We start from the raw sequence: 27,756 nt of genomic DNA, 5'->3' as shown, positions 1-27,756 counted from the left end.
ACCAACCTGAAATTTCAGCTGCAAAGTGGATATAGATTCATAGCATCCTGCTCATCTTAGCTGATGGTGTCATGCCTTTGCTTGTCGCGTCTCTTCATGCTAAGGTCATAATGTTTAATTTTGGATATTACTGTCTGTCGCATCTATGATTCGCCATTATGTGTCCTTGCCGAGCATTTGTTGCCTAAGATATTGTGTGCTCCTGTCGATTAGGCGAGCATGGGGCCCACATATCAATCTCCGTGATTCTCATCTATAGCGCTAACTGCTGCTGAAAGGCAATTTCTGCAATCTGACTTCGAAGAGTATGCTGTTGAAAATAGTAGCAGCATTGTCTGCCTCCGAACCGTGGCTCTCGTTGTAAGTGATCGGAACAAGGATTTTTCTATCGGTTATTGCCTTTATCAGGAAGTAAACATCGATCATTAATTGGCAGTTGTTGATAATTCTACTTCTACGCCAAGCTCTCACGATTACACGAGAAACTGGAATGGTGCAAGAATCGTCAATGTTTTTTTTATGTAAGTCTCCAATACCAATGATGCTTTAGAATGCACAAGTGTGCCTGCAACTTGAATATAGCAGCACAATTTACTTTTTCATCAGAATTGTTTTCTCAACAAATAGTGTACATGATTGGGGGAAAAATCGTGCTATGTGGGGGCAGCAGATGTATTTCGGACCTTCGAATATTTTGATATCCTTACGTAGGTTATTTTGCATTCCCTTTTCTGCCGTCATTACATGAGTGAAGTTGCGTAGGTGAGTGAGCTGAGCAGTTTGGCAGACTGTAATTACTTCCTGCGATTTTGAAATGATAGATGTGTACCCTGCCTTTATAGGTCCCTATTGAATTGAGGTGTTTAGAATTAGGGCTGAGCGCGGTTCCCGAGTAGAACCGGGAACCGCAGAACCGAACCGGCGGGTCCGGTCCGGTTCCCGGTTCCATGAAGAGAGGGTCCGGTTCCCCATTTTTAGGAACCGGGAACCGGGATCCCTAAAACAGGTTTACAATTATTTTTTGGTCCTATCTTTCCCTTCAGTTTCACTTCCACCCGCGAGCATTTCTGCCATTCTCGCGTTCCGCTAGGGTTCCGGCGGGCTCCCACCGTCTCTCCTCGGAGGTGCAATTCCGGCCGTGCTTCTCGCTCGCTCGCTGGAATGCTCCGCGCGAGATTGCCAGCGACATGGACAGCAAGAAGTTGGTGCGAAGCGTCCTGGAGTCGTTCCTCCTCTCCGACGCTGCGGGCGAGGACGAGGCCAGGGCGGCCAACCTGACGTCCGAGGGGAGGCTGACGAGGTCGCCGTGGAAGCACCGGTGAGGGAAGTGAAGATGGAGCTCGGCGAAAGTGGAGGACGCGTCATTTGTGAGGTTGAAAGTGAAGCCCTATTGCATTGTAGAGAAAGTGAACTTCTTGGTCGTCACTTAGTTTTTGTCTGCTAATTCATGGCGAGACTGCATAAATTGTGATCGAAAGCCATGGCTGTCTGGGTTTGCGAAGAGGTGCCAATATGTATTTCTTTGAGGTTCGGATTGCGCACGCACAAGCATCTCTTGTACCGGACAGTCAAAAAGGCGAAGATGATAGTTCTACAAAAGCTTTATCAGATGCAGTCTCTTTGTTAGCTGAAGAAAATGGGATTGTAGGCAAATTTGAATTGTAGCTGTCTAGTTTGCTGAGGCTAACTTAGGGAGCATGAAAGAGGAATCCTTACTCTAGTAGCCCTGTGGCTGCAAGTAACATCTGAATAAGATTGGTGAAGAGTAGACAAAGTGCAATCGGCAGTGCTAAATCCAATATTGTAGATTCTCACTTGGCAGTAGTAGATAAGTGCAAAAGGCAGTTTTAAATCTAACATTTTAGATTCTCACTTGGTGGGTAATGTCTCTCCTTGGATTTTTCGTGGTTTTCCTTGATTGGCAATTGGGACTTAGCTCTAGAACCTCTAAAGGCTCTACTTGTGTTGCCGTTAAAACAGTTGGTACTGACTAGTGACATTTTCATTATATTCCTCTTGTGGCTGACTGATTATTCTGCATTCTGTGATTATATAAGCCACATCAACAACTTTTAAATCGTCATTTGATATTGGTGTAGCTTTCAGATAGGAGGTATGTGACTCTTCAAGATCATAACGGCACAAATATGGTATCGATAAGGGACTACTATATCAAAGATGGAAAGAATTTTCCCAGTGCTAAAGGTGATTGCACACATTCTCTCCTCTATCTAAATCTACAACGATGCTCGTCTTTTTATTCTAGCTGGTTCAGGTATAATAATTGTGAGTGGTCTTTCTTACTCTTTGCTGCCTGTGAGCTTTCCTAAGGTTTGATGACAATGGTTTATCTGATCACTGATTGATGCTGCATATAATTGACACTTGTGTTTATGTCGTCAATATCTGCAATTCCAACTGCTTCAGTGGCTTTTGCTAAAAGAGTATGTTTGTCTCAGTATAATTCTTTGGGTTTCTATCAACACTGTGTCTCTCTTTCTCTTGTATTGACTCCATAATGCTGCTCTTTGCGTAAAGTTGTATAAATGTGTTGTGGTGGCCTCTGAACCTCTAACTATAAATATTTACTGTAATGTGCTGAGATTGAAATCCTATAGCAAGTCAACTCCTTTATAGCTTTCTATGGGTTTGCATTGGCTGGGGAATTGTTATATGTGTAGAAGACAACAAAACGTCAAATATGATCATATTATTGAGGTAAGAGATTCATGGAAGTTATGAGTGTGAGATGAGCATAGTAAGTAAGGAAGTGTCTGATATACATTTACTTACCCTTTTCTCTATATCTCCAAGCATTAGAGCACTGTTGCACAGATGGGTCTCTCTTTCTCTCTCTCTGCTCATCCAACATCCATTACCTTCGTCTCAAGCCTATATGGAAGGATGACACATCCGTGAACTATGTGAGAAGATTAGTATAACTTATCTTTAGGTCCAAGAACTGTTTTTACTTATTTGTTATACTGCCTAGTCATAAATGTTAATGCTGTACATTGCTAGCTTACTTTTCTTTTGTCACACTAGATTTTTGTAGTCCTGTATGTTTTTCTGAATTTTATAAGCATTTTGGTCCATATTTTTGCTGGATCTGTAGTTTTCCCTTTTTTGCCATTGAGCGTGTTTATGCAAATGTTAATGCCTGTTCCAATGCATTCTAGGAATTAGCTTAACAAAAGACCAGTGGTCAGCTTTGAGCAGTAGTCTCCCTTCTATAGAGGAAGCCATTAAAAAGATGGAGTCAGAATTAAGGTGAGCCACCATAGTCTTTGTGATTTGATGATCACCCACTTGCCCAGAAATTCTTATAGTTTGCAACTTATGAAGAACACACTTCCTAGAGAAAGATCATGGTTAGCGGAATAGTTTTATCCAATTGTACATTTATTTGATTTCAGTTTGTCATCTTTAAGTGTTTGAGGTTGCTTCCTCCTTGATCTTTACAACGAAGTGGGAATATAGGATATGTGATTTTGCCCGTGTTGTATATGCTTCTCTTGTTAAGCATTTTCTTGTGGGTGGGTTTGGGATGTGATTATGTGGAAATGGTGATCTTTCGTTTTGATTAACTACAACTGAAAAAAAAAAAAAAAAGAACCTGTTAGAACCTGGAACCGACCCTGGAACCTGTAACAGGGTAGGTTTCAGGTTCCATGTTCTGACGGGTAGGTTCCAGGTTCCAAAAAATACAGAACTTGTACCCGAGGGTAGGTTCCAGGTTCCAGATTCCAGGTGGAACCTGTAAGGAACCTGGAACCGCTCACCCCTATTTAGAATAGCACTTATAGGATTGAAAATGAAACTTTTTGGGAACAACTGTGAGTTTTGCTATGGCAACATTTGTAGTTACTATTTCCAATCTAGATTGATTCCGTTTTATTGAAGTTGTTGCCGCTTACAAAAGAGTGCATGAGTATGTGCTTTAATTTGGTGAGACAATTTGATCATGAAAGTCTGGATATTAATCTATTAATTGTGATCATAGTCTGGTCAGCCAAGCTCATAAGTTCATGTTGTAGGCTTTTAGCTTTTAAATCAATGAAAAAATGCGAACGAACTAAGTGCATTGAACTTTTCAGTGATAATAATCTCTCTATGGACTAGTTTTTACAGCATGAAAGCTAATTGTAATATTGGAAATTCAGTTTCAGGTTTCAGTTCTTCAGTTTGCTGGTTTTCTCTTGCCATGCTACGTAATGGCCAGATCTTGGTACATACAAAGCCGTAGGAGACAGGTACACCATTCTGTTTCACTTGACTGAATAATTAATTTGATGTTGAGAGCATTATGGATGACTTGATGACAAACGAAAGATGTGGTTTCTTTATGTCACCTTATGTAGACCAGGAATTAAATACCGTTGCATCGCAACTGATCAAAAGAGTGTTGATAATACATCACAGGATTGCTCAAAGATACTCGTGTTGGGGGTAAACAAAAGAAGGAAAGAGAAGATACATTTTTCAGTTAACTGCAAATTTCCCCACCTTAGTTGTCTCACCCATCCTCTATATCTTTGCAAATATTCCCTTAACCTATGGGAATAGTATTTTTTTTTTTTTTGCAAATAGGCCCTTGTCTTTTAAATCTTTTAAAATGCCTTCCCAACCTTTTGAAACGAAAGACTCCGTTACGTTTGTGTTTTTGTCTTTTTCCTGTCAGTGAGAAGGAATGCGCCAAAAATCTTGAAAAGTTAAAAATGCCATTTAGAACTTTTTTAAAGAGAAAGATTTGCATTTTCTGCCTAAATGATTGATTTTAGCTCTAATATCTTTGAATTCTTAAATATGTGAAGTTACAAATATTTTTTGGTAGCTTGAATTGGTAATCATGGGATTATTTACCTTCAGTAATGCATTAATATACCTTATTTTTCAAAAAGTTTGAAATTTTGAAGCAAAATACCCAGTTTCACATTTAGGTCTATCTAAGAATCTTTTAGTAATTTATGTATTCAAATGTAGCTTGGTAACAGCTGTGCATTCATCAAGCCAAAAACAAGAAATTTACTTATTAAGACAAAATAAAACATAAAACGAATAAACAATGGTACGATCAATCAATAACTTCTACAAAATTGAAAAATAACATAATTAAGAATTCCACTAGTTTTTAGTGGAAAATGCACATGTTAACATGTTTTAAATGGCATTCTTTAAACTATCTATCCTTTTTATGTCAATCTAGGCAGACGGAAAATACTATTAAATATGGTAGTGGAGGTCTTTGCCTATTCTGAAGGTTGGGGGTACTTGTCAAGAATTAGAGGGCAGAGGTTTTTGCATATTCCTCAAAAATTGGAGAGAATTCGTAATTAACCTTACATTTTGACAGATTACTAAACAGGATTCTTTGTGTCTAAATAAGGAGATGTGTACATGAAGATTTGATGACCTCCTTTCTCAAATTAATTCAGTTTTTACTGCCACTTTTAGCTCCTTTTTCCCTGATGCTGGTTTTGTGAGGAAGATTGGTTTGCTTGAATCTTTGATGTTCTTAAGGTAATAAAGTTCAAGACAAGAAAACTATGATAAAAGTCATCGAATTTTTCGGGTTGTGTTAACTCAGTATTATGATACATTTTTTATCAAAAAAACCAAAAAAGTATTATGATACATATAAAACATTGGCAAGGAATAATTGTGGGAATAGTTGTGAAGTCTGACATATATAGTTTGTATTTGTCTCAATATGTAAACCATCAGGAGATTTTCCTAATTTAGAGTTTATTGCACCACCTAAGCTAATTCTGTTCCATTCTATTCTGATGTATTTCTTCCGGGTTTAAAGGAACTATATTGGCAAGATCATGGATAGCTGTTTGTCTATTTGTCCCTGAAGAGGGTGTGCTGCTTATGGATCTGACTTTCCGGAGTACTTGATGTGGGGAACTGCATTCCAACTGAAGGTGTGGTTGTAGTCTTTCTACTCTTACTCTGACCCTGGCCAAAAATAGAAAAAAAAACCATAAAAATGGAAGGCAAAAGACTAGTACGAGTCAAAGAAATGACATGGAAAAGGAGAGAAATTGACTGATCAATGTAATGTGAGGGGAATATGAGAGACAAAATTGATGTAAATGCGTGTTGATGGTTTTTCTTTTTTTTCCGTAAGTTCTGATTGATCACAAATCGACTGTTGTGGTTGTTCTGTATCGGCCTTTCTATGGCTAGTGATCTCAGTGTGGACTCTGATATTTAAGAATGAAAAGTGTAAATAATTTCCATATCAATGAATTGCTCGAGTAGGCATTTTGCTTGTTGGAGCTTTATAAACTTCATGGACATGGAAAGAAAACAATAGGACCATCCTTCTGTGGTCTAAGGTGTCCTCGCAAAGAATTCTTGTCCTCTATTCTGAAGTGATTGGATGCTGATTATTTTATGTGAAGTTGCGAACTCTCTCCTTTCCTCATATCTCACTAATCAAAATTTGGCTTCTGAAGAATACCTACACCTCATTTTGGTAGATGGGTAGTGCACTTTCTTTCCATGCATGCATAATTGTAGAAATTTTATCCTGTACACTTTCCCGTAGGCGGTGTTAAGATCCGACCACATGACCTGGATTTCGATAAAGTTTCTCTGAACTTTTGGCTAGGGTATAAGGTTGAAGTGATACGGACCTAGTTTAGGATCCAATAGTTAGGCGATACCACCAATCATGAGGACTCGTCAGTGTAAACTTGCGTTTGAATTGTTCGTTGTTTACAAATGTGAGATAGGAGGATTTTTTTTTTTACAGACCCAAAAAAAAAGGATATCACTTAGCTCATGATAACGAACCATGCGAAAACTATCATCCCGAATACATCCACCCCAACCAATGCAAGCCCTGTGCGAATCAACTCCGGCCGGCGGAACCAGCCTCCCACGACCAACAACAGTAGGGTCAAAATTAGCAGTGCGGTAACTACATACCTCGAATAGCGAACGTTATGGCTAGGATGACCAGATGAAATATACACAGCCAAAACGATGCCATGATCGTAAGTAAGAGAGTGGCAGTGCCTAAGAGAGTGGCAGTGCCATAGGCAAGGTTATCAGCCTTAATCGCGGCGGCTATAGCGGGGATCTACACCTCAATAGCGGCGGCGAAATGTATCCCTGCCTCAATAGCGGCAGCGGAATGAGGAGTGGCAGCGAAAAGAAAGATGAGCTTTTAGTCTTCAAATATCCATGAGAATTTTTTCCAAATTCTGACCACTTAATACAAAAGAAGCAACAATTATAGTTAATAACTTAATGATAATTTAAAATTTATAATTGAAGTGACGCGTATTAATTATTTGCAACTACAACTGCAACTACAACTACAACTTTTTCTTTTCTCCTTCCACCATATTATCGCCATGGTTCTAATTATACAACAATCAAGCTTAAGATGTTTCTTGAAAGAGTGAACGACGGAAACAATCGAACCTCACTAAAGAATAAAAACTTGGCATAGATACATGATAATGAATACCCAAACATGACACAAGTTAAGCAAAGCAATGAGCATGCAAAAGGTGGGTGCTCCAAAATCACAATAAACCAAAGTTCTAAACAAACTTTAATAGATGTTCTACATGACAAGTTAAGCAAAGCAATGAGCATGCGGACGGAGATGAGAATTTGAGAATTGAGAAGTAAGGAGTAGTAAGAAAATTAGGGATTTTAGATTTAGGTTTCCGGTTCCGAACCGAACCGGCGGTTCCTAAAAAAATGGAACCGGAAACTAGAACCTCCTTCCCTAGAACCAAACCGGACCCACCAGTTCGGTTCTCTAATTCCCGATTCTACCCTAAACTCGTGCTCACCCCTAGGCCGTGCGACAAAGCTTGGGCTTCAGCTTGCAATGGAAACAAGTTATCAAAGCTAAATGTTAATCACATGGACAAAGTGAACTGTCAACAGCTATCTTTAGAATTACCAAAGCTCGAGATCATCTCTTTTTATCCGTTATTTAAATTTTATCCAAATTGTAGCATTTAAAAAATCTGTCGAACAACGAACTGATATGTTAAAGGTTGTGAACTTTTCTCTTATCTTTTTTTGAATCAATTTCCAATTACGGGAAACTTTACATAAACCTACGATCATTTTTTTTTCTATTTAATAATATTATCTTTTTAACGGGATATAAGATATATACAAAATATGTGGATTCGAAATGGACCTCCAATGAATGAAATGTCAATATTAAAATTTTTAACTTCCTCATTAAATAAATTAATGGCGTTGTAACTTTTAAATTTTTTTAATAAATTAGTGTCGGTGTCATATCTATATTTGATGAATAATGATAAAAAAAAAAAGAGAGCCACAACATACGCTATCTCTCCAAATTATACTAAAATATATTTCATATTAAGTGGATAAGTTGTGCCCATATTTACATCTTGAAACAATTTATACTGCAAAATATGAATTTTATTTATCAGTAAGTTTTGTTTCTCTTTTCAGCTTAATTTCTAATTTAGTGAATGAATTATGTATATTGATATACTTTTGCATTTGCACTTTTTTCAATTTTAACATTAATTAGAGATAATGCCCGAAACGGATAAATATTTCGGAAGGACAGTCGTTTATACTTCTAAAAGATTTTGCCTCTTTTTAATTAATTTTTTTTCAATTATAAATTCCGCAAGGAAAAATGTTGAAAGAGAGAAATATTGGACTCTTGATGCGCTTCGTTATTTGAAATTCAAACTCAATTAACAAAGTAACAGCCGGTTGCTCTTTTTTACCGCAGTCAAAAGGCCATCCAAAAATCCGACTAAAAAGAAAAAAAGGCCATCCTAAAAAATACTCCACCAGCTAGCGAGGAAGGAAAAGAAAGTGCGGAAAAAAGGAAGAAGATCAAAAGAGAAAATCCTGGGGAATTGAATTTGAGTAACAAAGGACCAAACAAAGTGCGGAAAAGAAGAAGAAGAAGATGCAGACACGGGAAAAAAGAAGCAGCAATTTCCAACCCTACGATGAAGTAACAAAATCACTCTATGAAAGACCTTATAACAGAACCAAAGAAAATCTATGCACACGCTGAACCCTCTTCCTCCTGGTCACAATTTACCAATGCACTTCATCGCAACCAAGGTCAAGATCAGCCACAGATAGAATTCGAGGCGGGCCAACAGCACCCCTATGCGCACCATTTTGCCATAGCCGCGCGTCCATCCAACTAGCAGCAAGAACAGAGTAACAAATACTGCCCCAGTGAATAGAGATGCCATGATTTTGAGAACAGGCCCGGGATGCTTGATAGCAAGATAAATCAGGCCCGCGGCGCCCGAAACTATGGCGAGGACAATGCTGACGAAGAGGAAGGCTCCTTCGCGACCGGCAAATTCACCAGAGAGCCACCAATTATGTGCTTGTCGAGGTGCATTTGGGTCTCCTTCGGAGTTCAAAAATCCGTTCGACATGTCCGTCCGCCTCTGGATAGCCAATTCTAAATCTGGAACTAGAGCATCTCCTGTTCTTCCAGCCAAGAACTGGTTCGGATTCGAAGCCGTGGCCGACGACTCTTGAAGGTCTGGTGGTGGATTCGCCGCCATCGATTGATAGGAGTTGATGGCTGATGGAAGAGCGAGAAAGTTGAAAAAGGATATCTTCACAAAATGAATTAAAGGAGCGAGATAAGAATATATGCGGAAAAGAGAAGGGTGTAGTTTCTGTAAGGTATGAAAATATCAACGACAATGCATTACAATCTGATAGGCACGATCCTAATCCTAGATGGAGGGAGAATCCAATTATTATGTGGAACCATAATTTCGAATAATAGGATGAAGAAAAGACGGGGTTGATCACGGGGTTGATCATCTCTATGACCAAACAAATAATCATAAGGGCAATGACTTGAGGGAGTCATCTCATCTCATCTAACATCATCTACAAAATAGGGTAGGTTTCTCCCCTTTCGAAAAGTATTTTAACATTTCAATAATATTTTAAAAAATTTCGATAAAAGAGGTCGGGCTGGGCCCTTGAGCCCAGTCCGAAATAAGCTCTCAACTAGGCACGGCGTACAGAAAATCGGGCATATTGCACCAGGCCCTTTTAGCTGAACTGAACCCAACCCGCTAAAGTTCAGACACAGCCCAAACCTATCTAAACAAAACTAAGCCCACACTTTTTAAAGAGGAAGCAAGCCCAAACTCGCTACACCAACTTAAGCCCAGACTCACTAAACCTCTCCTGCCATTTACTCCTAGCCATGAACGAGCGACCCGACCAGATTCAACCTCCGGCCACTCCCGGCCGTGAGCGGCTCACCACGGAAGCAAGCTCTTTCTCAACCAAACATCATTATTCACACAATCATGTTCAACGCATATGCAAAATCCATATAGTTGCATCAGGAACACACACAGACAGAGAACATATGCAGGGCAAGTTTGATTCGCAATTCAAGCATAGCAACTAACAAAAAAGGGGAATATCTCGTAGTTTCTCAAGCAAATAATCATTCCAGTCTACGCCTAATGAAAGCGCCAGTGACAATCAACTAGTGCTCCCAACTCAGCACATGAGTATTTCAGTTAATTTCGCGGAATCAAGTTTATCAGATGCCGAATGTATCGAAACCAAGTATCTTCGGGAATGAACTCTAAAGTGAATATCCGCTGTATTATCTAAATACAGTGAATGGGTCGAGCAGACGAGATGATCCCGGCCAAATTCCGAGCAATAATTCATACCAATGCGAATCGGACATTTCATCAAACAGTTTGTGTGCGGGGGGAAACATTGAATCTATTCACAAACTCCAAGAGGTTTTTTTCTTTTAGCTGCAATCAACACTAAGTCAACAATATAATAACAAGCTATCGATCAGCAACTCCAGCTTTAAGCGATTTTTATGCAAATGATGTGAACATTACTCACTCAGCCGTATATCTCACTTAAAGCAGAGAGAGAGAACAGGGCGGGACGAGATTATCTCTGAAACACAGGAGAGAGGAATGATGAAATTACCTGGTCAAAGAGCAAGAGAAGAGTCGTGATTTCGAATCGAATCGAGAGAGAAATCTTTGATGTTCTTCCGCGAACGAAAGCAGCACCAACGGAGAAGTGGCGATTATCGATGGCTGACAATCTCTCGAGCATTGGAAATCCTTCCGTGAACGAAACAGCACCGACAGAGAAGCAACGGTGACCGATAGTGGACAATCTCTCCGAGCACCGAGGATCCTTCCCCGAATCAGTTTTCGCCAACCAAAAAAAAAAAAAATTCGAAGCTTTCCTCAGTGAATCTGTAAGAACCCCTTTCCGTCTCCAACGTACTCTCCGAATCAAGAATGATGAAACTCTCTTTGATCGAATCTTCGCCGGGAATAGAGGGACGACCTCGAGAGCCGAACAACAGTAGACTAGAATCGCATTGAGGATGCGGCTGGACCTGCGGGGAAATCGCGGCCAAAAAGGAGGAACCCGCGACAGAGACGGAGGTTTCTTGTTTTTGTCTTTTTCTGTGCGTGTGCTAGCGAGCAAAACTGTGTGGAGAGAGAACGAACGAGAGATTTCTCTCTCCTTTTGTGCGGAATAAATCAGAAAGATGACTTGCAGTCCCCCGCTCCCCACCACCCGACGAGAGTTCTCTCCCGAGCGCCCGCGCAAAAGAGCCCCAGAAATGGTGCCGCCCTTTTTTTCTGCTCTCTTCCGCCCCTGCCCAGCCCAAAAGGTTTTGTGTCGTCGTGCCACTTGGCGCGATCATCAGGAGCGTAAGCGAAGAGAATAGATGGTGAGGTGTCAATTATCGTGCTCTAAACGGTTTAACTGGCCGAAATTTCTTTACTCGGACCCGATGCCCTTAAATTTTAGGAAAAATTGGCACCAACGATACGCGAAATTTTAACTTGTTTAACATGGTTCTCGAATTTTAGCCAAATATTTAATGTGATTCATGACCTAAACCTGATGAACCACATTGATAAAAATTTAAAAGTTCATAAATCACATCACATATCGGATCAAAGTTCAGGGATCATTTATGTCATTGCCCCTAAATTTTACTGGCTCCTAAATCAAATGCCTAAAGAAAAATTAGAAACTAACGGAATTTTAATATTTTTTTCGATCAAAAGTTAAAATCTTCCGTTTGACGAAAAATGTCAACCTCTCGCCATTTTTACGAAAATTCTAAACCTAACGTCCTCATCCTGTGCGCCTACACTAAATGAATACCCTACATGCAATTAAGGCGCTAAGCAAAATTAGTTCAATTTTTTGGGTCAAGAAACTATTTGCGCCGTAACCGGGGATTTCAAATATCAAATATTCTAATTTTGACAGTCGGCAACCACTTACCATCATGAGACATACTAGTCTTACATCTCCGAGTCATCACTGATCACCACCTTGACTCAAAATGGATGGATCAAAACGAATGTTGTGATTTCCAAATGAAATGAACATCAAAGTGTTTTCACTCGGAAGATATTTCTCAAACAAGAACACGGCTTCGTTCAGACATTTTCACAAACAATTGGTGGCCGGTTTCAACACATTGCACAAAACATCAGTGAAGGGTCGATTTCAGTCCATATGCTCGCGATAACATCCAGAAATATGTCCTCCATTAACATATTCTTGATTATGGTTTGATTCTCGTTCAAGCATTACTCAAGACATTCATGTTTCCTTAAATTAAAAGGAAACGAGGAGGTTCATACCTTGACAAAGCGAACTTGCACTCACGAACGGTGGTGATCAAGCAAGCAAGGAAATGTTCCAAAACTCGTCACCGGTCAAGTGTCTGAAGTTTCGGCCGAGAACGGTACTCATCGAACTTCGTGGCCGAATAACCGCGCGAAACATAGTGAAATCAGACCCTGTAATTTTTAGTATTTGCAAATTCGTGCCCTAACTTTGTGAAATCACGGATTTGGCCCCCTAGAGTTCCAAAACTATACAATTAAGTCCAATTTTGTAGTGAATTCACCAACAATCATTCTAAGGTTTCTGATCTGATTCTGTGATTAGTCCCCAGAATTTCCAGATTTTGTAAGTCCGTCCATAAGCTTTGGGAAATTGCAATTTTGCCCCTAAAGTTTCAAAACTAATTATTTTGAACTTTAAAATATTTAGTCCCCAGAATTTCCGGAAAAGAACAGTTCACAAGCATTGGGCCAAATTCAACTCTGGGCTTCCCTTGTCGTAGGCCGTTCACCCAGAAACGACACCGCTTAAAGCATGAAGTCATCTTCTTCATCGTTCATCAACCACCCTCGGGCATTATGATAACAAGCTCCTTTAAATAAAAAAAACAAGTCTTTTATAGAAAATTCTCGGAAGACAATTGATACAAAATTCGTCGTAAGATTGTTTGAAGTTTAAAAGAACGGCGCTTTGACATACATTTTTATCTGTAAAAAATGCAAATTCGGTTTGTTCATATTCTTATTTCGCCGGAATTGATCCCTTGGACGCGAGGCTCAATCAAGCTATGTCTCATACACGTGGAGGACGGGTGTTCCTTCCTCCGCAAGAAAGCGGAAGTGAACAAACCCGACAATGCTTACGGTCTCCGACATGCTATCAGTAACCTCCTTTTTTTCCTTCGACCACCGACGGCATCCCGTCAATTGCGGCATTCGTAATATCGTGGACAAATATACAACGTGATTCGGAAGCAACCATTTCCCCGCGCTTCACCTTCTCCTTTGCAGGGCACTTGGCTCCGAAAGGACCCTCCATGTTGGCCTGCAGACTCAAAGCTAACAAAGTTTTACTCCATAAGAAAAGATTCACAAACTGGTTTGAGGCAAGGAAAGAGAACCTTTTCCTTAGAGTTTCGAAGAATCAATGTTGAAAACTTAAAAAGACTTCAGCTTCCGGTACCTCATGCCGGTTCTATGGGTGCTGCTTGACCGAAGAAGATAATCTATCTTCACGTCTTGAATTTTGGATGAGAGGAACTCGTTTTGAATTTTGGATATAAATAAAAATTTGGAAAATTGTTATTTGGAGTTTTTGGATTATCTAATGATATCAGCTCTCATCTTTCTTGTAGTTTGCCCACAGGAAGTGCATTCAAAGGTGGTGCAACAAAAAAGGTGACATTAACTGTGAGATTTGCAACCAGGTAGGACTGCATCTTAGCTTCTTAATCTACGTATGATGATCAAGAAAATTGCAATCTTTACATGAAGACTCGAGAATTTTTTTTTTTTTACAGGCAAAAAGAAAATATCACTCAGTTGGCGTAAACGAACAGTGCAAAAACAATTGCTCCAGCTACATCGACCCAAGCTAAATTACGCCCCGCGCGAATCAACTCAGGACGGCCGAACCAGTCTCCCACCACCAAGAGCACTAGAGTCAAACTAAGTAATCCGGTGACCACATACGCCGAGTACCGGACACCATGCGTGGGATGACCAGATGCAACAAACACAGTTAAAATGAAGCCGAGGACAGTGACTAAGAGTGTGAGAGTAACAAAGATGGACATCTCAGTCTCTGCAACAGGGATCTCCGCCCCAACGGTGGCTGCAGCAGGCATCTCCGCCCCAATAGCGGCAGCAGAGGGGGTCTCCACCTCGTCGGCCGCAGCGGGATTGGAAGCAGTGCTGGCAACATGACTCTGCAGAGCCGTAGCCTCGGTGGCCCCAGCGGGGGTCTCCACCTCGTCGGCCACAGCGGCGGTGGCAGGAGCGGCCGGACTCTGCGGAGTGGCGGACACACTCGGACTCTGCATTGGCGAAAAATACTCCGAACTGGAATCGGAATGATCCCCGCTGCTCACCATGCAGTACGGTCGGTTCTTGCTGCTGCTACTTGGATGGGCACGGCTGCTTTTCAATCCACCATTCCTCTCTGTATTTTCCTCGCCATCTCTCTCGGTTCTTTCTCTGTATTTTCCTCCGATGACTCCCCCTTCGTTAAATAAAAGGCCCGCCCCCCTCTCTCCCTCGGGAAAATATTCTGTTTGTCCTTTGAGCGACGCCTTCCTGCCATCAAGCTCGCCGATTCGAGCGACGCCTCCTTGCCATCAAGCTCGGCGATTCGTCCTTGCTGGCCGTTATCCCGTCTGTCCTCTCCGTTTTTGTCTTATCCGCCTTTTGTCATATCTGCGAGCGTCTCTGTTTGCTGCGAGCGTGAGGGAGAGAGGCGGAAAAGAAGACTGACTGGGGGCTGGGCTGAGAGGGAATTGGAGCAAAGGAGACTGGGCCGAAAATAGAGAGGAGGGGTGATACGAAGGCGGGCGTGAGCTGAATAAAAGGGAAAAGAAAGGGAGGAAAAGCCCAGTAATGAACAAAAAGGGTTAGGCTCAAGCGAAAATTAAAGGATTGGGGCTAAGGTTGATGGGCCGCGCTAAATTGGCCCGACATATATTTTATTTTATCATATATATTTATTTTTTTGTCTCTCTTTTGCACTAATTTGACCATTTTACCATTTAAGCGTTAATTTGACAATGTGGGCAAAATTAGGTGTCAACACTTTGTTAATTGAGTTTGAATTTCAAATAACGAAGTGCATCAAGAGTCCAATATTTATCTCTTTCAACATTTTTCCTCGCGGAATTTATAATTGAAAAAAAAATAATTAGAAAGAGGGAAAATCTTTGAGAAGTATAAACGACTATCCTTCCAAAACATTTAACCATTTCGGGTACTATCTCTAATTAATGTTAAAATTGAAAAAAGTGCAAATACAAAAGTATATCAATATACATAATTCATTCACTAAATTAGAAATTAAGTTGGAAAGAGAAACAAAACTTACTGATGAATAAGATTCATATTTTGCAGAATAAATTGTTTCAAGATGTGAATAAGGGCACAACTTATCCACTTAATATGAAATATATTTTTATTATAATTTGGAGAGATAGCGTATGTTGTGGCTCTCTCTTTTTTTTATCATTATTCATCAATTATAGATATGACACCGACACTAATTTATTAAAAAAAATTAAAATTTACAGCGCCCCTAATTTATTGAATGAGGAAGTTAAAAATTTTAATATTGACATTTCATTCATTGGAGGTCCATTTCGAATCCACATATTTTGCATATATCTTATATACCGTTAAAAGATAATATTATTAAATAGAAAAAAAATGATCGTAGGTTTATGTAAAGTTCCCCGTAATTGGAAATTTATTCAAAAAAAGATAAGAGAAAAGTTCACAACCTTTAACGTATCAGTTCATTGTCCAACAGAATTTTTAAATACTACAATTTGGATAAAATTTAAATAACTGAAAAAAAGAGATGATCTCGAGCTTTGATAATTCTAAAGATAGCCGTTGACAGTTCACTTTGTCTATGTGATTACCATTCAGCTTTGATAACTCTTTTCCATTGCAAGCTAAAGCCCAAGCTTTGTCGCATGGCCTAGGGGTAAGCACGAGTTTAGGGTAGAATCGGGAATTGGAGAACCGAACTGGTGGGTCCGGTTCGGTTCTAGGGAGGGAGGTTCCAGTTTCCGGTTTCCTTTTTTCAGGAACCGCCGGTTCCCGGTTCGGAACCGGAAACCTAAATCTAAAATCCCTAATTTTCTTACTACTCCTCACTTCTCAATTCTCAAATTCTCATCTCCGTCCGCATGCTCATTGCTTTGCTTAACTTGTCACGTAGAACATTTCCTAAAGTTTGTTTAGACCTTTGGTTTATTGTGGCTTTGGAGTACACCATTCGCATGCTCATTGCTTTGCTTAACTTGTCATGTTTGGGTATTCATTATCATGTATCTATGCCAAGTTTTTATTCTTTAGTGAGGTTCGATTGTTTCCTTCTTTCACTCTTTCAAGAAACATCTAAAGCTTGATTGTTGCATATAATTAGAACCATGGTGATAATATAGTGGAAGGAGAAAAGAAAAAGTTGTAGTTGTAGTTACAGTTGTAGTTGCAAATAATTAATACGCGTCACTTCAATTATAAATTTTAAATTATTATTAAGTTATTAACTATAATTGTTGCTTCTTTTGATTTTAAGTGGTCAGAATTTGGAAAAAATTCTCATGGATATTTGAGGACTAAAAGCTCATCTTTCTTTTTGCTGCCGCTCCTCATTCCACTGCCGCTATTGAGGCAGGATACATTCCGCCGCCGCTATTGAGGTGTAGATCCCCACTACAGCCGCTGCCATTGAGGCTGAGATCCTCGCCTATGGCATTGCCACTCTCTTACTTACAATCATGGGCACCGTTTTGGCCGTGTATATTTCGTCCGGTCATCCTAGCCATAACTTTTGCTATTCGAGGTACGTAGTCACTGCACTGCTAAGTTTGACCCTACTGCTGTTGGTCGTGGGAGGCCGGTTCGCCGGCCGGAGTTGATTCGCACGGGGTTGCATTGGTTGGGGTTGATGTACTTGGGATGATAGTTTTCGCATGGTTGTGATATCTTTTTTTTTTTTGGGTCTGTAAAAAAAAAATCCTCCTATCTCACATTTGTAAACAATGAACAATTCAAACGCAAGTTTACACTGACGAGTCTTCATGATTGGTGGTATCGCCTAACTATTGGATCCTAAACTAGGTCCGTATCACTTCAACCTTATACCCTAACCAAAAGTTCAGAGAAACTTTATCGAAATCCAGGTCATGTGGTCGGATCTTAACACCGCATACGGGAAAGTGTACAGGATAAAATTTCTACAATTATGCATGCATGGAAAGAAAGTGCACTACCCATCTACCAAAATGAGGTGTAGGTATTCTTCAGAAGCCAAATTTTGATTAGTGAGATATGAGGAAAGGAGAGAGTTCGCAACTTCACATAAAATAAACAGCATCCAATCACTTCAGAATAGAGGACAAGAATTCTTTGCGAGGACACCTTAGACAACAAAAGGATGGTCCGGTAGTTTTTTTTCCATGTCCATGATTTATAAAGCTCCAGCAAGCGAAGATGCCTACTCAAGCAATTCATTGATATAGAAGTTATTTACATTTTTCATTCTTAAATATCAGGGTCCACACTGAGATCACCAGCCATAGAAAGGCTGATACAGAACAACCACATCGGTCGATTTGTGATCAATTGGAACTTACGGAAATAAAAGAAAAACCATCAACACGCATTTACATCAATTTGTCTCTTATATTCCCCTCACATTACATTAATCAGTCAATTTCTCTCCTTTTCCATGTCATTTCTTTGACTCGTACTCGTCTTTTTCCTTCCATTTTTATGGTTTTTTTTTCTATTTTTGGCCAAGGTCAGAGTAAGAGTGGAAAGACTTCAACTACACCTTCAGTTGAAATGCAGTTCCCCACATCAAGTACTCCGCAAAGTCAGATCCATAAGCAGCACACCCTCTTCAGGGACAAATAGACAAACAGCTATCCATGATCTTGCCAATATAGTTCCTTTAAACCTGGAAGAAATACATCAGAATAGAATGGAACAGAATTAGCTTAGGTGGTGCAATAAACTCTAAATTAGGAAAATCTCCCGATGGTTTACATATCGAGACAAATACAAACTATATATGTCAGACTTCACAACTATTCCCACAACTATTCCTTGCCGATGTTTTATATGTATCATAACACTTTTTTGTTTTTTTGGTCGAAATGTATCATAATACTGAGTTAACACAACCGGACAAATTCGATGACTTTTATCATAGTTTTCTTATCTTGAACTTTATTACCTTAAGAACATCAAAGATTCAAGCAAACCAATCTTCCTCACAAAACCAGCATCAGGGAAAAAGGAACTAAAAGTGGCAGTAAAAACTGAACTAATTTAAGAAAGGAAGTCATCAAATCTTCATGTAAACATCTCCTTATTTAGACACAAAGAATCCTGTTTAGTAATCTGTCAAAATGTAAGGTTAATTACGAATTCTCCCCAATATTTGAGGTATACACAAAAATCTCTGCCCTCTAAATCTTGACAAGTACCCCCAACCTTCAGGATAGGCAAAGACCTCCATTACCATATTTAATAGTATTTTTCGTCTGCCTAAATTGACATAAAAAAAACAGATAGTTTAAAAAATGCCATTTAAAACATGTTAACATGTGCATTTTCCACTAAAACCTGTTGGAATTCTTAATTATGTAAGTTTTCAATTTTGTAGAAGTTACTGATTGATCGTATCATTGTTTATTCGTTTTATGTTTTATTTTCTCTTAATAAGTAAATTTCCCGTTTTGGCTTGATGAATGCAGAGTTGTTACCAAGCTACATTTGAATACATAAATTACCAAAAGATTCTTTTTTTGCTAGAAGTTACTAAAAGATTCTTAGATAGACCTAAATATGAAACTGGGTATTTTGCTTCAAAATTTCAAACTTTTTGAAAAATATGGCAATATAATGCATTAAAGAAGGTAAATAATCCCGTGATTACCAATTCAAGCTACCAAAAACTATTTGTAACTTTACATATTTAAGAATTCAAATATATTAGAGCTAAAATCAATAATTTAGGCAGAAAATGCAAGTCTTTCTCTTTAAAAAAGTTCTAATGGCATTTTTAACTTTTCAAGATTTTTGGCACATTCCTTCTCACTGATCTGAAAAAAGACAAAAACACAAAGGTAACGGAGTCTTTCGTTTCGAAAGGTTGGGAAGGTATTTTAAAAGATTTAAGAGACAAGGGCCTATTTGCATAAAAAAAAAAAAACAAATCCCATAGGTAAAGGGAATATTTGCAAAGATATAAAGGATGGGGAGCTCTTTGCAACTGCAAGAGACACCTAAGGTCGGGGAAATTTGCAATTAACTGAAAAATGTATCTTCTCTGTCGTTCTTTTGTTTACCCCCAACACATGAGTATCTTTGAACAATTCTGTGATGTATTATCAAAACTCTTCTGATCAGTTGCGATGCAATGTTAGTTAATTCCCGGTCTATATAAGGTGACATAAAGAAACCACATCTTTCGTTTGTCATCAAGTCATCTATAATGCTCTCAGCATCAAATTAATTATTCAGTCAAGTGAAACAGAATGGTGTACCTGTCTCCTACGGCTTTGTATGTACCAAGATCTGGCCATTACGTAGCATGGCAAGAGAAAACCAGCAAACTGAAGAACTGAAACCTGAAACTGAATTTCCAATATTACAATTAGTTTTCATGCTGTAAAAACTAGTCCATAGAGAGATTATGATCACTGAAAAGTTCAATGCACTTAGTACGTTCGAATTTTTTCATTAAATTAAAAGCTAAAAGCCTACAACATGAACTTATGAGCTTGGCTGACCAGACTATGATCACAATTAATAGATTAATATCCAGACTTTCATGATCGAATTGTCTCACCAAATTAAAGCACATACTCATGCACTCTTTTGTAAGTGGCAACAACTTCAATAAAACAGAATCAATCTAGATTGGAAACAGTAACTACAAATGTTGCCATAGCAAATCTCACAGTTATTCCCAAAAAGTTTCATTTTCAATCTTATAAGTGCTATTCTAAACACCTCAACTCAATAGGGACCTATAAAGGCAGGGTACACATCTATCATTTCAAAATCGCAGGAAGTAATTACAGTCTGCCAACTGCTCAGTTCACTCACCTACGCAACTTCATTCATGTAATGACGGCAGAAAAGGGAATGCAAAATAACTTATGAAAGGATATCAAAATATTCAAAGGTCTGAAATACATCTGCTGCCCCATATACCACGATTTTTTCCCCCCAATCACGTACACTATTTGTTGAGAAAACAATTCTGAAGAAAAAGTAAATTGTGCTGCTAGATTCAAGTTGCAGGCACACTTATGCATTCTAAAGCATCATTGGTATTGGAGACTTACATCAAAAAACATTGATGATTCTTGCACCATTCCAGTTTCTCGTGTAATCATGAGAGCTTGGCGTAGAAGTAGAATTATCAACAACTGCCAATTAATGATCCACGTTTACTTCCTGATAGAGGCAATAATCAATAGAAAAATCCTTGTTCCGATCACTTACAACAAGAGCCACAGTTCGGAGGCAGGCAATGCTGCTACTATTTTCAACAGCATACTCTTCATAGTCAGATCGCAGAAATTGCCTTTCAGCAGCAGCTAGCGCTATAAGATGAGAATCACGGAGATTGATATGTGGGCCCCATGCTCGCCTAATCGACAGAAGCACACAATATCTTAGGCTTCAGATGCTGAGCCAGGACACAGAATGGCGAATCATAGATGCGACAGACAGTAATATCCAAAATTAAACATTACGACCTTAGCATGCAGAGACGCGACAAGCAAAGGCATGACACCATCAGCTAAGATGAGCAGGATGCTATGAATCTATATCTACTTTGCAGCCGAAATTTCAGGTTGGTACTTCAGTGAAATGAAACAAGATTGGACAAAAAAGATGGAGAAACTAGGTGAGTTTTGACTTGACAACTTGAAACATGAGAGATTAAAGCTGAAATCAGAAGTTATGTTCGATTCATAACCAGTTGTAGCGTCCAAATATTCTGCAGAAGAGTAGGGTACAACCCTGGGATCTCACTTCAAACTAAAGTACAGTGTGGTATTAAGAGGGAAGAATTGACATGTGAATCTAACGGATCAGACAACCTAACGAGAGTACAAGCAGCAGTGTCAATAGCATCTAGAAGAATATCTCCGCCATACACTTATAAATGATACATCATTGGGAGACCAATTTATCTTAATCTTTTTGGGGAAAATGCCTGAAATTATATGAAATGACACACTACATTAGCATATTAAACTTCTTCCCTTCCTAATACGCCTTAGCAAGAATAACATAGCTTGGAATTAGATGCTATTGCAAAGAGAATTTAAATAAAAGAAAAAGTTTCAAATAAACAAGTTGAAGAAAAAAGCAACTTGGTTCAGATAACGTATATTCGGAATGCTTAGAACTTAATGCATTGAAAGACAGAAAGAGATTAAGTAAATGAGAGAATACTCAAAAGAAAGTGATATTCTTGTGGATTACTAGTGGCTGTCGATGCCTTGATCATTATTAAGTTTTCCCCAAGGAGGCATTCAATAAGCTGATTGAGCTTTGGAGTAAGACCAACAATTATCAAGTTATTATGAATGTGTATTCTTTACCCATTATAGATAAAAAGAGAAACGAGACCGAAAAATGAGAAACAATAATGAGGCCGGAGGAGACCAGAGGAATGATAAAAGGAAAAGATTGCAATTTTCTTGATCATCAATAACCAAGCAAATTATCTCCCTCATACATCAACAAAAAAACCAACAATGGAAGTGAATAAGAAGTTTCAAACCAAAAGTTAAAAAAAAAGTAAGAAAAATCCTTAAAACATGCAAAAGAGCATGTCTCCCTACAATTAATTGCTTTCTCTAAGATGGTAGAAGATGTTGATCGTACATTGTTAAAATAAAGCATATCTAGACATTGGTGGCCAACTAACGTCGAAAGTATGCTCCATATAGGGATTTTACGTTCTTTATGAAGCTTACAAGTTACCTGACATCAATGGCCACAAGATCGGGACTGATGGTGGCAGGTGGCAAAGAATAATTTGGAGAAAAAACCTATCACATAGAAAACCAGACCTTTTATATGTGAATTTGCATATTCATCATATATAGATTAAGAAGCTAAGATGCAGTCCTACCTGGTTGCAAATCTCACAGTTAATGTCACCTTTTTTGTTGCACCACCTTTGAATGCACTTTCTGTGGGCAAACTACAAGAAAGATGAGAGCTGATATCATCAGACAATCCAAAAACTCCAAAGCTTAGAGCAAATTTTACTGATTTCAACTTAGGGATCAATGACAAAGCAAAGCATGACTTGGTCATAATCTCAACCAACTTAAGCACAGAAGTACAACTCCTTGATGAGAAGTCGATGATCCCAGTATTTGTGGGTATATGAAGTGAAAGAGGCAGCTGCCACCACTCTTCTTCACGTGTACATTAAAAATCCAATGCATCATGCTATTAATTAATGCATCTAAGTGACTTGTTTCACATTATAAACCCAGAAATCACACGGCATGAATCTTTGAACAGTCGCTACCATACATGGTCATGTACCACAAAATACCTCTGTTTTACCATGTTCAAGTCATTCCTCAATGTTAAACATACAGAATCTTCCTTTCCTGCCGATCATGCCGTGTCCATTTTCTTACTCGTGGTTTTGTTGGGTATTAAATAAGGAAGATAGGAATCTCACTAACTAACCCATCCATGTGAGTCACGAACAAGATGGGGAGGCATTTGGGTACTACAAAAGAGTCGTGATTAAATATTCCACCATTGACCGATGCTTGTTTAAATATCTTCACATCAACATTCAGAGCATCTGTCAAAATTATGGGGTGTGCATTCACAGTATCGTTGATGCTTTGTTTTAACTCGACAGCCAGACATCCATACAATCAACTGTTTGGCATATAGAAAAAACGCCCTATGAAACCCTTTGTTCCCCCAATCCATCCTCTGCCAGCGTGAATTCTCCACATAAGTATCAGAAAGTCTCTTCCCACTCTCCTACTCATCCACTTATTTTTTAGTCTTTTGTTCATCGTAGAACTAGTTCTTTCTTTCATTGACATACTACTTGTCAGACAAAGCCAGTAATAGGACATTTAGAGGGCCTCTCTCTCTCTCTCTCTCTCTCTCTCTCTCATACATACACACACACACACAAGTGCTTTCCATTTTCATCTGTTATTTTCCTCGAAGAGGAAATCAGAGCAAATATGCAAACAGTATACCAAACCCCGACAAAGACGTAAATGCAAGAAATTACTGCAACACACAACCACTGAATTAAAAGCGGTCACGCGGTTGAGACCAGCTCCACCAAAAAAAAAAATTGCAATTTCCACGAAACTCCACCTTTACCAAAGGGGACAAAAGCAGATTACTTGTTTTCGCCTTTAACTTCTTCAACTAAGAGTGATCACATGAAAGTTTGAAAATCAAGACCCTTGATCAGAGAGAGAGAGAGAGACGGAGAGGTTTCATCTAATTCACAGAATTCGCAAATGTCAACGCACGGAAACATCTGCGTTTCAACAGCCAACTTGAACCGCAAAGAGGAAATGAGAAAACGAAACAAGCTCAAATAGAGAGAGAGAGAGAGACCTTGAGAGTGCCATTGCAGGCACAAGGAGACTCCATGGCCTGGACTTCGTCCTCCTCCTGGCATATCCTGCACTCCACCACCACTCCCTCCCTCGCCTTCTTCTTCTTCGCCGCCGCGGCCGCCGGAGCCGAGCACCCTTCCCCCCCGTCGACCACCACCACCACCACGCCCGCCATCGCCTGCATTTGCTTCTCCCTCTCCGGCGCCCCGCCGCCCGCCGCCGGCTTCGCGGCGGCCCCGTCCACGCCCGCCGTAATGTCGTCCACCATCTCTCCCTCCCTCCCTCCCTCTCTCTCTCTCCAGCGATGCCGAGTCAATGGCAGTTTCTCTCTCTACAGAGGAGGAGGAGGAAGAAGAAGGGGAGTGGTGGGGGAGCGTGCGTTTTAAAAAAGCACAGCACGAGTTTCTCTGCTGACGTAATTCTGGTTAAAAGTGGGCCCCCCTTTGTTTTTGCTTTTCGTTGGATGGTCCAAATTGCCCCCGCCGCGGGACTTGAATTCCGTTCGTGTCCGAGCAAAATATCTCCCCCGCTAGCGAGTGTTGTTAATTTTTAAATTTCTCTATTTTCGTAACGTGTGAAAACAATGCTTTAAAAATCAAATTTTATTTTCATTAAATATGCTTAGCGTATACTAAATCCATTAAAAATACATTTTCTAAATATTACGTTATAAAAACGTTGCCTCAAACGCATTCCATCCAATTGAAAAATGATTAAATTACGATAAGAAAATATTAATTTTTGTAAATTAACGAGTTAAGCATGTCAAATTGCGGCATACTGTTTGGGCATTTTTCCGTATTTATTATTTTTACCACGTATCTTGTATTGTAAATGGATCGAGTCGCATATTGTTAGCCTTACCTAATAATATAATCCCCTATTAATGTGAGTATAATTTGCCCAGATAATGCTATCTAGGAGGGGGGAATAAGAAACTTGGGAACTGGTAAAACCTAGGATGATCGCCAATCCTGATTTAATCCAAGATTCTAACCTTGAAACTAGCGGTTCCGCTTTAATATAAGAACGTTTAAGCCCACTATACCCAAATGTAAGAAAAACTTAAAATAAGCAGCTTGAGAACCGATACAATCTATGATGATTGATGGACCCGATTTAATCCAAGATTTTGACCTAGAAGCTAGTGATTCCACCTTACATAAAAGCCCACCATACCCAAATGAAAGAAAAACTCAAAAAGGAGAAAATGCCACCCTCCTCGCATTAATTCTCGCAAAAATTTCGAAAATTTCTTAATTTTCTACTTATATCTTCCCTTAAAAAACTACCTTTGTTTATATATTTTTATAGGGTGTATGGTCTCTATGCAAGTCTCTATGTCTACAAATCCCATGTTATGGCTAGTGGTGGGTGCCTTTGTCATGGTTTCCCTCAAACAGCCTAGGTATAGAGAATCAAAAAGTAGCATCTAACAGGAAACAAGGTGCCTAAAAGCAAACCATGTCCTATTTATTTATGTGTTTTTTGGGGGGAAATCAAGGAGTTTATATATAGAATAAAACGTGGTATTTTGTCTCTTGTTTGGTACTTGGAGAAATGGGACAACACCCACAACATCGAAATCAAGAAAAGGTTTGCTTCCATGGTAGTGAAATCCCACGTTTTTCTCTCTTGGTATCTCCAATGGTGGTGTCCGCTCTTTGCCATGATAACCAAAGATGGAGAAATTGGATCCTCACATGCAAAGGAGCAAAGAAATGATCGATGTCGTCATTTGCAAGTCATTCTTGTTTCTTGCATGCTTGCATTGATCGCGTATCGCGATGCATGAGTGACTTGATTATATCTCTCCTGAAGGGCATCATTGTGTTTTCTAAGTCATATTCTTTTCACCATATGGAAAATTTATGTTAGTTTAAAGGTTTCTTTTTGGGCGTGAGGGAGCACTTTGCTCATGTTACATCAAGTGGGGGATCGATCACTTCACAAACATGGAGGGTTAGAGGACAATGACAGTATATCGTGAAAATTTCTAGGCATCCCTAGACCCAGCAAACGGGTGGGTCAGGTTGGATCGAGAATTGTCAAACCTAAATTGACCCATTTAACCCGTTTTGATCCATTTCTATGCAATACAAATTTGATAACCCATACCCAACACATACCCGACCCCGATCTATATTGCTAAAACATTTTTATATATAACACAATCTAAAATACGTAGCAAGCAAGGACGAGAAAGAGTGAAGAGGATTCATGGAAGTGAGTTGAGTTTAAATAAGTTATGAATAAATGTGGTAAATGGGTCAAGAACCCATATATTAACCCATATTCAATAATTGTGGGTTATAAATGGGTTGGCTTTAGTTTTAAAAATAGACTTAAATGGGTCATAAATGGATTACCCAATAAGCTTAAGTGAATAATAAACATGTAATTTTCAATTTTTTTTTTAATTTTCTGATTTTTTTTTCATATTATTTTTATTCTTTTTCTTTTTTTTTGTTCCTTTTTCCTTTTCTTTTTTTCTTTTTTCATCTTCCCCCGTCGGTGGCCGGCCACAGGCGAGGGACAAGCTTGCCCGAGGCCGGCGAGCACGAGTCTCACTAGATCGGCAAGGCTTGATGCTAGCCAGAGGCCAGCGAGGCCTTAGCCTCGCCAGATCGACGAGCTCGAGCTTTGCTGGCCTTCAACAAGCTCGTCCCTTGCTTGAGGCTAGCTACCGGCTATCGTCGTGGCCTGCCGCCGGCGAGGGAAGAAGAAAAAAGAAAAAAAAAAGGAAAAAAGGTAAAGAAAAGAAAAATAATTAAAATATGATTTTTCATACCGGCGGAAAATATTTTCTAGTTCATTTTTCAGGTATCAGACAAATATCAGAAAATATTGTCATTTTCCAGAAAATATTTTCCAGAAATGTTATGTTTCCGCAAAACAAACGGAGCTTCAATTTTTTTTAAAAGATTTGTATTGTATGAAGATGTTTAGCAATAGAATTTTTTAAAATAATTATCAGAAATAAGCTTTCCTATATTTAGTTAAATGGGTCGGATCGGGTATGGGCATGGGTTGAGAAATTTGCCTTATGATAAATTTATCATAAATGAGTTAAATGGATTAAATTGGGTCGGATCATTTATAACCCAACCCAAATCCGATCCGATCCATCCATTTAACAGGTTTAGTTATGAATCCATTTATTCAACACCCAAATTATATTGAGTTTTCTTATTCTAAACTCATTTGTGATCCATTATTGAATAACTAACTCATATAACAATCTAGCTCATCAAAATGAGTTAAGAAATGAGTCATAGACCCATTTTTTACGGGTCTAGGCATCCCGCGTGCATGAATCGTTTAGCTCGACCCCTTGGTCTTTTGGGAGCTGCGAAACAATTCCAATGTATCGAAAAAGAATGACCCCTTCGAGTTATTGGCCTTAGATTTTCACCCCTTAGTCAAATCTCCACCAGGGAAAATGTAGGTTGATGCATTTGACTTTTGAGAATGATCGCGAATCGATTTGTTTGACTTCGATTGTAATCGAATCAAGTTGGATCGGCATAGTTTATTTTAAGTAGATCATGCTAAATCAAATACTCGACTTAAGACTTAAGCTCGACCAAGTCAAATTTTCGCAGTTTCCTCAAGCGCCATGAAAAGGGGCAATGATGATTGTTGCATAATATTTGTTCTAATATAATCACATGATATGTGCTTAATTTTTAGTTGTGAGCATAGATAAATTACTA

The 27,756-nt window shown here is 39.1% G+C and overlaps 3 protein-coding genes across 7 annotated transcripts in view; 1 reads left to right on the top strand and 2 right to left on the bottom strand.

The window, feature by feature from the left end:
• The window catches only part of LOC115689775 (uncharacterized), a 36,170-nt gene extending 11,775 nt beyond the window's left edge, over window positions 1-24,395 (bottom strand). The window contains exons 1-7 of one of the 2 annotated variants that reach the window (XM_030615929.2): window positions 24,039-24,390; window positions 22,555-22,626; window positions 22,404-22,471; window positions 20,907-21,054; window positions 20,747-20,830; window positions 19,940-20,029; window positions 17,897-18,345 (exon numbers count right to left, since the gene is read on the bottom strand). In XM_030615929.2, the coding sequence (XP_030471789.1) occupies window positions 18,340-18,345; window positions 19,940-20,029; window positions 20,747-20,830; window positions 20,907-21,054; window positions 22,404-22,471; window positions 22,555-22,626; window positions 24,039-24,308 (738 nt within the window). In that variant the 5' untranslated portion in view covers window positions 24,309-24,390 and the 3' untranslated portion in view covers window positions 17,897-18,339. Of the gene's footprint in view, window positions 1-17,896; window positions 18,346-19,939; window positions 20,030-20,746; window positions 20,831-20,906; window positions 21,055-22,403; window positions 22,472-22,554; window positions 22,627-24,038 lie in introns of those variants that run through there. The other variant, XM_056305374.1, reaches the window with a different exon arrangement.
• On the top strand, window positions 1,020-16,978 carry LOC115664458 (RNA polymerase II transcriptional coactivator KELP-like). Of its 4 annotated transcripts, none has more exons than XM_056305378.1 (5): window positions 1,020-1,372; window positions 2,100-2,205; window positions 3,180-3,270; window positions 4,164-4,253; window positions 16,960-16,978. In XM_056305378.1, exons 1-4 carry the CDS (start codon window positions 1,334-1,336, stop codon window positions 4,213-4,215), a joined length of 288 nt encoding a protein of 95 aa, XP_056161353.1. In that variant the 5' UTR covers window positions 1,020-1,333; the 3' UTR covers window positions 4,216-4,253; window positions 16,960-16,978. The 4 variants fall into 4 exon arrangements, with proteins under 4 accessions (XP_056161353.1, XP_056161352.1, XP_056161354.1 ...); XM_056305377.1 differs by lacking the exon at window positions 16,960-16,978 and adding an exon at window positions 5,810-6,294; XM_056305379.1 differs by lacking the exons at window positions 4,164-4,253; window positions 16,960-16,978 and adding an exon at window positions 5,810-6,294 and having other exon boundaries at window positions 1,021-1,372.
• LOC115669680 (uncharacterized) lies at window positions 8,868-11,231 on the bottom strand. Its single transcript, XM_056305375.1, has 2 exons — window positions 10,987-11,231; window positions 8,868-9,617 (listed from the first exon to the last, which is right to left on the bottom strand). The coding sequence occupies exons 1-2, from the start codon at window positions 11,116-11,118 to the stop codon at window positions 9,069-9,071; spliced, it is 681 nt and encodes a 226-aa protein (XP_056161350.1). The 5' UTR covers window positions 11,119-11,231; the 3' UTR covers window positions 8,868-9,068.
• Window positions 24,396-27,756: the final 3,361 nt, after the last annotated feature.

This window comes from Syzygium oleosum, unplaced genomic scaffold, assembly GCF_021117445.2.
Source record: "Syzygium oleosum isolate NSW1041296 unplaced genomic scaffold, Sole_v2.1 Sole_v2.37, whole genome shotgun sequence".
In the NCBI taxonomy this organism is placed as follows: Eukaryota; Viridiplantae; Streptophyta; class Magnoliopsida; order Myrtales; family Myrtaceae; genus Syzygium; species Syzygium oleosum.
This window is presented reverse-complemented; position numbering and strand designations above follow the sequence as displayed.

Bases quoted from the DNA above. Each gene is read 5' to 3' on its own strand.
- LOC115664458 (XM_056305378.1), top strand. From the start codon at position 1,334: ATGGAGCTCGGCGAAAGTGGAGGACGCGTCATTTGTGAG. The intron at 1,373-2,099 runs GTTGAAAGTGAA...ATATTGGTGTAG, and splicing joins GAGGACGCGTCATTTGTGAG to CTTTCAGATAGGAGGTATGT. The intron at 3,271-4,163 runs GTGAGCCACCAT...TTGGAAATTCAG, and splicing joins AAGATGGAGTCAGAATTAAG to TTTCAGGTTTCAGTTCTTCA.
- LOC115669680 (XM_056305375.1), bottom strand. From the start codon at position 11,118: ATGCTCGAGAGATTGTCAGCCATCGATAATCGCCACTTCTCCGTTGGT. The intron at 9,618-10,986 runs GTAATTTCATCA...CATTTTGTGAAG, and splicing joins TTCTCTTGCTCTTTGACCAG to ATATCCTTTTTCAACTTTCT.